At 35.9% G+C, this 12695-nt stretch overlaps 1 protein-coding gene across 2 annotated transcripts; it reads right to left on the minus strand.

Annotated features, from left to right (window-relative positions):
• Positions 1-3019: 3019 nt before the first annotated feature.
• LOC127812170 (beta-glucosidase 18-like) lies at positions 3020-6154 on the minus strand. Of its 2 annotated transcripts, XM_052352518.1 has the most exons (12): positions 5959-6154; positions 5810-5876; positions 5641-5693; positions 5300-5375; positions 5114-5188; positions 4931-5018; positions 4553-4805; positions 4361-4476; positions 4020-4272; positions 3827-3932; positions 3622-3730; positions 3020-3417 (listed from the first exon to the last, which is right to left on the minus strand). In XM_052352518.1, the coding sequence occupies exons 1-12, from the start codon at positions 6118-6120 to the stop codon at positions 3177-3179; spliced, it is 1599 nt and encodes a 532-aa protein (XP_052208478.1). In that variant the 5' UTR covers positions 6121-6154; the 3' UTR covers positions 3020-3176. The 2 variants fall into 2 exon arrangements, with proteins under 2 accessions (XP_052208478.1, XP_052208479.1); XM_052352519.1 differs by lacking the exons at positions 5641-5693; positions 5810-5876; positions 5959-6154 and adding an exon at positions 5470-5632.
• Positions 6155-12695: the final 6541 nt, after the last annotated feature.

A 12695-nucleotide genomic window follows, 5' to 3' on the forward strand; every position in this document is an offset into this window, starting at 1 on the left:
CACCCTTAAGGCTAAATGAGTAATTTCACATATTTTCAGTGCTCCCTTATCACTTACCCCCATTCCTCAAGCTGAGTTGTACGTTCAGTTTGAGGAGTAACTAAGCTAAGTCATTTTAGCCCTTCATTTAATGGTCTGACTTTTCCTTTCTTGGTAGAAGTTTCTTATACTCGAAGGGTAATATTTTGGTAAAATGCTATTAGTACATCCATTTTGTACATCTTAGTCTACATATGGGGGTATTATGACAAAAAAGCCCCTCATAAGGCGCATAGAAGTGCATGAGGTGCAGGATATTTTGGTCATAATACCCCCTTATGTAACCCAAGATGTACAAAATGGGTGTACATCTAGCATGATTCAATATTTTGACAGTTCATGCTTTTCTATTATGTCTTTTCAACTCAGATTGGCTCATAGGGAGGTGTGCTTGAAACCACGACCGCTGCCATTCTCTTTCTTTTTTTTTTTTTTTTTTGGTAACACGCCATCACTCACGTCCCTCGCCGAACCCGCCCCTGAGTCATCATTCTCTTTCTTTATAAACCATCATCTTGCCCTTAGTGCAGTTTATTTGTATGCCAACAAATTTTGAAGAATGCTTAGATAGCTTAGTCTGCTTGGTTGTAATTAAGGCTCGCGCGCCTTTATTTCTAGCTTGACGACTCCTTTTCAATCTTCGGTTAGTCTTGACATAAACATATAGCAATGGCACCAAAATTTAAGGGGTGAATTGGGATAACTTAAAAAAATTGATTTTACCTAATAAAATCTTGATCGATAATGATGCTTGATGAATTTAAAAATAATAATCAATGAGCAATGCTTAAAGAAAATATAGAAATAAAAAACAACTACAAGAGACAATAATTTATAGTGATTCGGTTTTCAAGTCTAATCCACTACCTTAACTTCCCACCAAGAATTTTGAAATCAATTCACTAAAAATCCCCTACTTAAGTCAAGTAAGTCCTCTAGTCCACGACTAGAAAGATTACAAGCTTCCCACTCAAATGGGCCCTCTAACTTACGCTAGGTAAATACAAGAAAATGAATAAAAGAATCTAAGAGTGAATACTCTTAGTTACAAGTTCTCTCTGCAAATAATCTTGAGACTTGAAATGAATGAAATCAATTAAGTATAAAGCCTCAATACAATGGTAAATGAGAACACAGAAAATTTAAGTGCGATAGAAAGATTTAATGCACGGTCGTTGAGCAATCAATGATCTAAAGAACCACCTTCAATGCTCTTCAATACCATATATATAGTTGCTGGTGGATACTTCCAAAAATTGAATCGTTGGAGCGGTTGGGTGAGCATTAAATGTGCAAAAAACTAGCCGTCATAATTTTCTGTGAAACAAACTGTCGATAAACTCAAGAGGTTAGTCGACTAATTATATGAACAAAATTAAGACATAGTCGACAAAACCAGAAGCATAGTCGACAGAAAACCAAACAACTTCACTGATAGTCGACAACCACTCTTACATAGTCGACAGATCAAAAATATGAAGAAAACTTCTTCTAAAATACACACTGATAGTCGACAAATCAAATTATTCTGTTAACAGAACCACGAGAATAGTTGATAGATCAAAATATAGTCGACAGATGAAGCACTTAGTCGACAATTCAAAAGCACTTAGTCGATTATTCTCTTAGAAAAACTTAACACTTTGTTGACAACATGAAAAAGAATATTTGATTGATATAACTGGGATTCAGATCATAAAATTCTTTAACATCAAACTCTCTAAATTTTATTTCATTTGAAAGCAAGTTGAGGTTATCAAAATGAGATTGATTTTGAATTCAAACACTTTATTTCTTTTGATTTTCATATATTAAAAAACTTGTGTCATTATCAAAACTCTTTCAATACTCAAAGAGAAAAATATCAAGTCTTTTTCACTTCTTCTAGTCAAGTCTTTCCCTTTCTACTTGCTTTTTTGTAGTTCAATTAACCTCTTAGCATGTCTTATAGTGATTCCCAAAACATAAGGTCTAGCTTGGTAGGTAGTAGGAGCTTGTACACTTTGTTCAGCTCGTCTTCTAGTAGTAGTGACCTCTTTAATAAACCTTTAAAGAGACTGATGATAAGAGACATGAAGGTGGAGGTGTCTTCCTTCCCCATCGAGGAGTCTCCCGAGCTTCCAAGAAGGAAGAAATAGATATTGAGTTTGAGGTTCTTTGATAAGACCTCACAAAGGACAGCTCAATTTTGAGTGGGGAAGCTGATTGAGCCTTAGTCAAGTGGTTCCGAGAGGTTAAAGGCTCACCCAGCGCCTTCAGGTGACCTAGCTATGTATAAGCATGTGCTTGAGGTAGGTCTTTGATTCCCCCTAGTTGAGCTTATACCCAAAGTCTTTTCCCTGCTTGACATGTGTTCGACATAGCTTGCCCTAAATTGTTGCCTTTATCTCCAAGCATCTCCTGCTTATTCTTTGTTGACAATAGTTTGTTTCTTGTAGGCACAGATGAACGTAGTGTTTCTAGACTCAAGTAAACTGTTTTCAATTTCTGTGTTGCCTTTAGACAAGTGATCACTTTTGACATGTCCTTAATTTATTTTAGCTAAAAAACTTATTGAAAAAGCATCAAAGTATTTGGGATCAGTTCCAAGTCAAAGATATATATGGAGATGAATGGTCGCTATCTTGGTTTACCCATTTTCATTGACAGGTCGAAAAGAGAGTTCTCAAACACGACAAAGCAAGATGCACTAGATAAAGTGGTTAACCCTTTGCACAACCAACACAGGTGGGGGTTTGGGTTTTCGATCCTTTATGGCTTTTAACAAAGCCATGCTTGTAAAACTAGGCTGTGGTATGTATGTTGAAGAGCAAATACTTTTCCCACTATTCTTTCTTATAAGTAAGGCTTTTCTTAGGTCAAATCCCTATATGCTTAACAAGTCTTCCAATATTGCAAAATGTGTAACACCATATTTTGAAAAAAATCGAGCCACTAGCAAAGATGTTGAAAATATATATTGTTATGTACACAAATGCCATTTTCCTCCTCTTAATGATTTAGTCCCCATTGCATTTATAACACACTAAGAGTAGCACAGCTGGTGATTGTATTTGGCAAATCCATACATAGTATCTTAAAAGCCCATTCATTGGGGATAGGATACAGAGGTAAACATAAGCCGAACACGAAGTGAATTACAACTGAACTTGTTGGTCTGCTTTTAGTCCAGAGGCAGATGCTATAACATTCTTTTTCCTGAATGAGCTTCCATTGTTGTTTAGGAAGCTCTTAAACCATAGAGCAGAGAGCTTTGGTGTCCTTTCCAGAGTTTGCCGATCTACGTAATGAAGCCCAAACATCGGGCCATAGCCCTCTGCCCATTCGTAGTTGTCCATCAACGACCACACGAAATACCCGCGCACGTCTGCACCATTCCTGTCGACAAAAATGATTGACCAAACAAACAAGAAGCAATTAAGTTTTAATTTTACCATGCGAAAGTCACTTACGTGAGTTCTATCTCATTGGTTATCTCTATTTATGTTCATTTCTACAGGCAATAGCATTGACATTTTTCTATTTCACCATATAATTATGACCCATCGTCTCAATGTGTTTTGGATGAATGGAAGATATCACCTGATTGCTTTGGCCAAATGTGAGAGGTATGCCGTGTGGTACTCAATTCGCTTCACATCATTCAGCAAGTCCTGCACTTGTACATTTTGCTCTCGAGGTGGCGAATACCCTGCGAGACAAGACGAGTTCAACAAACTCCATCTCGATTATCATTTGTAACAAGGTTTCTTGCTTTATAAGAGTCTAGAGATGATCATTCACATACCGTTTTCTAGTACATACAGAGGCTTCTCGTTGTGGTATCTTTCCTTGAGATAATTGATAATCTTCTCCATGCCTGCTGGAACTACGAAGAATTTCACCATCCCTGTCTATTATCAGAGAAAAAAGAAGCCATAAACACAAGTGCAACAAGGATTCTAAACAAGAACAGAAACAAATTGTACACATTTTCATACTCGATCCCCTATTGGAACGCCATCTCGCTCCTCTGTCGTGTACGCAAAGCCTCGAATTGGCCGGTCCCAACCGGGGATGCATTTAGAATATCTGCAATCCTTAGCATATAGCGTTGAGTAATGGTTAAGTCCAAAGAAATCGGTGCTGCCTTTTATAATCTTCCTTTCCTCTGGAGAGAAGCTGGGTAGATCATTGCCAAGATAATGCCTCATTTCTGGAGGGTAATCCCCGAATACAAGGGGATCTAAGGCCCTATTTAACAACGAATAAGCCGACCCCATTTAATAGAATTAATGCTTGATATGTTGTTTATTTTGGGACCGAAAATCTTAAGACTCACCAAGCGACATTAAATGCCAATGTCCTATTTGCTGCTTCACGATCCAACTCACTATCAGTCAATGGTTCAAACATGAAGGAATTCACCACGATTCCTATGACTCCACCCTGTTCTGCCTGCATCAAACATCAATTCCATAAGCTAAAAGATCAGAATTTGAATTTGATTGAGTCATTAACTCGACTTGGTTACTTGAAAATGGTCACGGTAGAGCCTGGTTGCCTTGGCGTGCGCCAGCAGCATGTTGTGCAACACTATGAGCGGCTCAACATCTGAGTTGCCAACAGAGCAGTTGCCAAAAGGCTGCGAGCAATGAGCTGGTGGATATCTTCCTCTTATGTAGGCCATGTCTGCAAACAAGTTTGGCTCGTTGATCGTGATCCAGTACTTCACTCGATCGCCAAAACTCTTAAAACAGGTCTCGGCAAAATGAACAAAATCTTCCCTAGATGAACAGACATTGCAAAGTTTCAAGACACTAGTAGCATCAGAACCAAAACATACTGGATTTTCCTGGAAAATTCGGGGGAAAATGTCAAGTATGGGAATTGGGAAGTAATGCGTACTTACTGCATTTGGGGACTGAGCCAAGACCCAAATCTGTCCTCGAGTTCTTGGGGGAAATCGTGATGGCATATCGTCACAAATGGCTGAATTCCTGCATTAATAAAACACCAATTCCTGTCGACTAAAATCAAAATTATGAAGTCGAGTGGAATCAGCCCAGATGAAGGTGAAGATTTTCCGCAGTACCTTTGAGGAGGAGATTGTCTATAATTTTGTTGTAGAACAACACACCAGTCGGGTTAACTCTACCAAATCTCCCTTCTGATACAAACATCCAAGAACCCACATCGTTAATCATCCAGTTAACTACTGCTGGAACCAACTAGATCATCACCGACTAAAACTTAAAACAATCGTTATGCGAACACATACTGGGAAGAATTCTGGCCCAAGAAATCGAGAATCGATAAGCATTGACCCCAAGAGAATCCATCATCTCGATGTCTTCCTGCCATGCCATAATCACAAGTAGACTAACTTTGAGTTTGTAAAGGGGAAACGAAGAGGAAGAAAATTATCTGAAAAACTTATGCTCCCCTTACTAAAGCATCAATTCACGTCGTCTTCTCTTTCAATTATAATTCAAACAAGTTAGTCAATCCTGTTTCCTTCCAGATCTCTCTACCTTTCCGGTTTTTTACTTCTTCTGGGACCGTTCAACCCAAAGGGTGCTGAGAGAAAAGCAAAAAACAGAATAAACAGAAATCAAATACCAAGTAGCGATGGTAATGGTCATCGGCAATGTCTCCATTCTCTCCATTGGTATCTGAAACAATTTGGAAAGACAGAAAGAGAGGAGCCAAACGAGTTACCATCTGCTGAATCGCTTGTTTAATTCAAGAGAAAATCATATTTTCTTTCTTTTTTGTTTTTTTTTCTGACCTTGCCTATGATTAAAGACATCCCAGTTGCTGAGGCTCTTTCCATCCTCAAGATAAGCTCCCTCAACCTGAGACAATAATGACAACGAAGAAAATGTTTTAACCAACCTTGAAAAGAAAGATCGAAGGGAAGCGCAATTCAATACATACTTGATATGAAGAAGTGGCTGTTCCGAAGAAGAAACTATCAGGGAAGTCTGATCTTCGGACATCATCTTTTGATTCAAGGGAGCTTTGAGCGAAGGAGTAATGGGCAGGGGAGCAACAGAGAAGAAGAAGAAACCAGAGATGGGAGTGAGATGATGTAACCATTCTTTGGTTGGAAGGTGTGACAAATGGTGTTGCAATTATTCAGAAGTATAGGAGAGGGTTCCTATATATCTTTATATCAGAGGTAGCTTTCACCCTCTGTATCATAACGTTTTAATTAATTTTTAATTTTTAGGTAAAATTTAAATAAAATAAATTTTGATGTAATGATAAAATTAGTTATTATGTAAAAATGTTTGAATTTAAATTTTATTAACATAATTATTTTTTATTTTCTTAAAGAAAATTACTTTATTAATGTAGTTTCATAGCACCAAAACATAGTATTTGCCCTATATATTTATAGTATAGATATAGATATATATAATTTTTTTTATTTTACTATATAATTATTTAATATTATTAGATATTAGACAAAAAAAACTAATTTGAAATTAAAATTATCCCATGTTACCTATGAAATTTTCTATGTATTGGGATTTTAAATATTTTTTAATCTATTATTTAATTATCTATTAGATATTATTGATTAAAAATATTAGTTGGCATATCCAAGGAATGTTTACATGGGAATATATATTAGAACAGTAAAATAAAATAATTTTATTGTTATGTTATCAAAATTTTGTTGCTTTTGAGTTCCAAATTGGGTCTTTGTTATCTTTTGATTTTTTTTTGATAAATTTCAATCATTTCATTTATAATTAATTGTCATATTCATATGCGTTGTTTATTTAAAAAAAAGAAAAAAAAAAGATTTAATTGACTCTACAAAATCAATTTTTTAAGATTTTTATTGAATTAGATGTATAAATAAGTAAAAGTTTAAAAAAAAAATCTTAAAACAGTATGTAAATAATTAATCAATTTTTTGCAACACGTGGGCCCAAGTGCTCGTCATAAGGATCATCCACAACTCTCATAAAAGAGCCGGTGATATGTTCACCAACAGTTTTAACTTCCGCGTTGCTAATTCGAAAAAAGTAGTGTTAGATTTATGCCCTCATGTAAGTGGCTCTATTAGTGGGATAGTAGGGTAGTGGAAAGCTGTTATTTTGATTGGAAAAACTGCTCAACTGTTACATTAAGGATGGTTATAGTTCTCTCTCTTCTTATATATAGTGACAGAAAGCCATCAAATGAAATTCATCATTATGTTACTGTCCATTAAGGCTTGGAGAGGGAAATCGAATTGGACTCATTTTTACTCTCTAACGAAGAAGACTATGGCCAGGGGCGGGTCCAGTAAGTTGGGGTGGGGTGGGCTGGGACTGGGGCTGGACTGGGCTAAAATGAATTTAGGGCAAACTTTTGTATTAAAATTTTAATTTTTTTGTGGGCTGCCCTGGGCTTCAGCCCAGGGCAGCTCACATGTGTATCCGCCCCTGACTATGGCATCCTCATCATTAGTTAATTCAGGTACACATTTATTTTGCATTATGCAAACTAGCAAGAAATTGTACAAATTTCGTGATCCTGTTTATGTTTAATGTCTATGAAACATAAAAATTTCCAATTACATTTGGTGTCAAAGCATTGGTTGTGAAATTGTATGTCTGCTTTAGGTATAAATGTTTGTTCACAAGTCAATTCAAAGAAGAAGATTTTGGTTACAAAAAATGACTTACAGCCAAACGTTGCAAGTTGTCGAAAGTCATGTACGAACGAGGCCATATGAAGACAAATCGCTCGCTAAAAAGCATGGTGGTTGTAACATCTCAGATTTTTAAACTCAAATATGATGTAATACCTGAGGTTATTAGGTTTTAATACTTGAGTAAATAGGTCATTTCAAGGGATTATAAAAGCCTTGAGACAAAGGTTCAGTTTCTGAGCTAGTGAAAAAATTGTAAATATTGAAGTGTGGGGTAAAAGTGTAATTTACCTAAAAATCTTGAGTATTAGCGTAATGTTTTCATTTTTTAGGGATCAAAAAGTGCAATTAAAAGTGACCCAGGGACCAAGTTGCAAGGGCCTAAATGCAAATTACCCAAAAAATTCGGGACAATGTGTAGTTCTTAAAACCTGTAGCTAGATCATTGGAATAATGAACTGGGCCAACTAAACCATTTGGGAATAATGATTGCGGATTCCAAACTTATTCCAATATAGTTAAGTCATGATTGCGGATCTCAAATAACATTTAATCCATAGTTAGATCATTTTAAAATCCAAGGCTTAGCCTCCAAAAGTCTCCAAACTTTATTCTCAAGAATACATGGCAATCAACCATTAGCCACTTGGAAGATAAGATAAAGTCACATGATGACTCAGGTGATTGGCCAAGAAAAGCTTACTTAGCCTCTAAGTTTGCTAAAGTCTCCAAACTTTATCCTTAAGAACATGTCGCAAGCCTTCATTGGCCACTTAGAGATAGGATTTGAAGTTTTATGATGGGAAATGTAGAAAATTCAATTAACCATGTGGGATGTAATGATGGGAATGTTAAAAATCTAATTAAACATATGGAGGCACAAATCTCTAGGGACACGTGGCACATTTTGATTGGATGCTCATGGATGGAATGATGACGCAACACATGGCGCAATTTGGTTTGTCGGAGTTTCCTATAAATAATGGCTTTGGGGTCATTCATTTTGGGCACCAAGCAAGGAGGAAAAGGAAAGGAGTTTGAGAGAGGAAATACTGCAGAAAAGAAGGGAGAAAATTGATGGAGAAACGAGGGAGAATGAGCCTCAATGGAGTTTTTGGGTCTTTCTCGAAGTTTGTGCCAAACAGTGAGAAAAACTACGAGAAAACCCATCCCGCTAGTTGTAAACCGTGTTTCCTAAGGTAATCGGTCAAGGTAAGTGGTTCTTGCATGTTTTGGTGACACCTTGAGCATTTGTTGCTTCACTTGTGCATGGTTGTTGACTTGCATATCATGCTTTTGTTGGTTACATGTCATATTTTCCTTTGTTTATGCATATTCCTTCTGCTTTGTCATACATCATGTTCATTGTGGTGATTGTGGCTAGTTGTTGGGACATCATGGGTGATCTCGTGCTCTTACAGTGAGCCAAGGAGTGACTATGATAACCACGGGGGTAATTGCAACACCTTTGCATTACTACCACAGGGGTGGATTTTATAATGGCATTATTGCATTTGCATGCATGTACTTTTCCTTTCCGAGTCACTCACTTAGATGTTATTATCTAACTTAGGTGTTTCATATCCTTGGGACATTCAATGTCCCAAGTATATTAGACGTGCCAAGTGATCCAGGTTTCAGTTCGAGTAAGGGAAAAAGGTGGTGCTTGGCTAGTTTTGAGTTTTGCATCTAGCTTTGGGTTTTATTTCATTACGTACCTGTGTAATACCATAGATTAGTGGGTATACGGGGTATACAGTGCTGTTGTGGTGGTCATGACGCACTTTAAATGTTGTATGGAAAAGTTGCCATGATGAGAGTTTATTCACTAGCTTAAGCATGTGTTGCAGTTATAATTACAAGTAGTGAGTTGTGTTTTTTGGGTTTATTGAAAGTTGTATGCGTTTCTTGTACATGTAAAGGAAAAGTGAGTGGAAAACCCGTTTATTTTGCTTTGGTTAAGTTTTCAAGTTAGATCCAATGCTTCCGTTGGCAAGGATTTCCATAACACCCTAGGTGATGTCTGCTTGTATTTCACGTTGTTGTGTGTTTGAAAAAGCGGGGCATTACAGTGGTGGTTATTGACAATTGTTGACGGTTGAGGATGATTTTGGCTACATCTCTTCATCTTCTCCAACGGATTTCGTCATCTTCTCTAGCTAAGGAGTCTTCGTTTCTGGCATGATCGATTGGCCATGGCTTTATGTCTTTTCCATGACCGACCAATCGAGGCTCTTGGTCTTTGCTAGCCGTCTCTGCCATGGCATCTTTGTCTTCTCTATTTATGGTTTGCAATGGGTACGTGGATGTTGGCATGATGAATGGCCGGAGAAAGGTGTTGTTTTTCGATCATGTATGCCACTAGAGGTGTCAAAACTTCTTGTCAGCAGCCTGCGATGATGAAAGGCTTCCTGTTGCGGGGCTAAAGCTAATCGAATGAGGAAGATGATGATTGCCTAAGCTTTCTGTCATGCGTAATCAATGGCTAAAGGTCGCCAATGGAAGGGGAAAGCCAAGGGTTGAAGCTGTCAGCGATAAAGATGGAGAGAAAGAAAGGAGGTGGCAGTGGCGGCAATCTTGAAGTAGAAACCCCAAGCTACATTTTAAAGGAGATGGGTCTAACTCGTTTTGAAAAATTGATCGAGTAAATCCGACCCACTGTTTGGTTTTTAGATTTGGTGTGCTACAACTAGATTTGCACGAATCTAGGTCGGATTAACCTGACCCATTGAATCAAACCCATTAATAATTTAAAAAATATTTTTAGTTAAAAGAATGTTTTAAAGGCCTTTTTAGGAAATTAAGAATTATTCTTGTCAATTATAAAGAATGAATGTATTATTGTTATAGTTGATAGTCACCAAAGTGACCAACTAGAATGTTTTACATGCATAAATATCAATTACGATTGTGGAAAAATGCATGTATTATTGTCATAGTTTGTTAGTTGCCAAAGTAATCAAACTAGAATGTTTTACATGCATAAATAACAGTTTTTCCATAGTAGTAAAATGCCTATTAAGATATTACATGGATAAATTGTGTTTGCTAATCATTAGATCTTCAAGATTTACCCAAAGGTAAATTGTTAGTCATGATTAATGAGCATAATCGATGTGTATTAGTATTTTAACGAAATATGTTTGTGTATCCAAATATAACAAATGTATTTAGTTAAAAATATCTTATTCACCTATTAAGGATAATATATGGCATTTATCTATGATAATGTATAGTAGCATCTACCCAAAGGAGAATTACTGTTTATTTAATGTTTTAATATCTAAATCTATTTAGAAATTAATTATGAGCATTTATTATGCAATTGTTACAATCCATCTCAAACATCGTCTGTTACTCTATGTAATGATTTGAACTTCTCAAAATGGAACGAGTAAGTCAATTTTCACTTAGGTGTTTCAGATCTTGACTTGGCTTTGTTAAAGAACAAACTTGTTAATCTTATGAAAACAATCAAAGAGGATAAGGTGTCCTATTTTGCGGCATGGGAATGGAGTAACAGATTATGCCTGATGTTTCTTAAGATGACTATTGTTAACAATGTTAAGTTAACCATTCTACAAACAAAAAGTGCAAAAGAATACATGAAGTTTGTGGAAGAACATTTTCGTTCTGCAAACAAGTCATTGACTAATATTGTAGTAAGGCTAAAGTCATTGCAATATTGCACTAGATGATTCTTTTCTAGTGTAATTCATCTTGAACTCACTATTTGCTAAATATGGGTCATTTCAGACTAAATATAACACTATTAAGGATAAGTGAATTGTGAACGAATTGGCTAGTATGCTTGTTTAGGATGAGAGAAGGCTGAAGAATCATGAAAATCACTTCATTAATCTCACTAGACACAAGGCTAGGAAAGGAATAAAAGGGAAAGATCATCAATGTAAGAAAAAAAAGGATAGATGCTAATGCTAATGCTAATGCTTCTCAAGCTAAAATGAAGGAACGCAAAAAGGATAGATGTCATTTTTGCAAAAAGTTTGGACACTATCAGAAAAACTGTCTGAAATGTAAGACATGGTTCGAAAATAAGTGTAATTCAAATACCTTTATATGTTTCGAATCAAATTTAAGCAAAGTTCCTTACAATACCTACTAGTTAGATTCTAGTGCTACGACTCATGTCCCTAATATGATGCAAGGATTGTTGAGTCAACTTGCTCGTATAAATTAAGTTTTGATGATTAACAAAAAAATAATTTTTCATATATAAATTATAGTATTTTTAGTGATTAACAAAAAGAGTATTTTTCTTAAATATATTAATTGTAGTACAGAATAATTTTTAATTAATTTATAAAATATTTTTTATACCATATGTAATATCAAAAATATTATTTTCTATAGAAAATATTTTTAAATATTTTTAGATTAATTTTTAAAATATTTTCATAACATATGTGTAATACCCTAAGTTGCATTTTATAAAATTAAGTTTATTAATTCGGTTTAAATGATTAGTTTATTTAGTTTAAGTATATTTATTTTATATAAAACATGTAATTGGGTATGTAAAATATAAATATAAATATAAATATAAATATGTATATAAGTATGTATAGCTATATAAATAGAAATAAATATAAATATGTAATAAATTCGTATGTATGTATGTATAAATATGTAAAAAAAAAAATCAAGAAAAGTCCGAAAAATTCGAAAGTTGCAGGCAGTGCGCATGCCCGTCTGCAACCGGGAATTAATAAGGCTAGGGGGGATTTTAATGGCGATTGATCAGTGGTATGGCCTTCTCGGCCACGTGGGCTTCGATTTGACATGAGCGGTATGCTTTTTCGGCTATAAATAGCCCAGTTCGCACAAGCCAATCCATCCGAAAATTGCAAGGCTTAGATCGCTCGATTGGGAGAGGGTTTGAGAGATTTGAGAGTAGGGTCTTGATCTTCAAGTCGCGGGCATCATTTCTGGAGAGTTTGGAGGCCAACGAAGCAGCGAAGAGGGAGATCCAAGCGTCCCCGGAAAATCGCGACTTCGCCGG

This window comes from Diospyros lotus, chromosome 10 (assembly GCF_014633365.1).
Source record: "Diospyros lotus cultivar Yz01 chromosome 10, ASM1463336v1, whole genome shotgun sequence".
Taxonomy (NCBI): Eukaryota; Viridiplantae; Streptophyta; class Magnoliopsida; order Ericales; family Ebenaceae; genus Diospyros; species Diospyros lotus.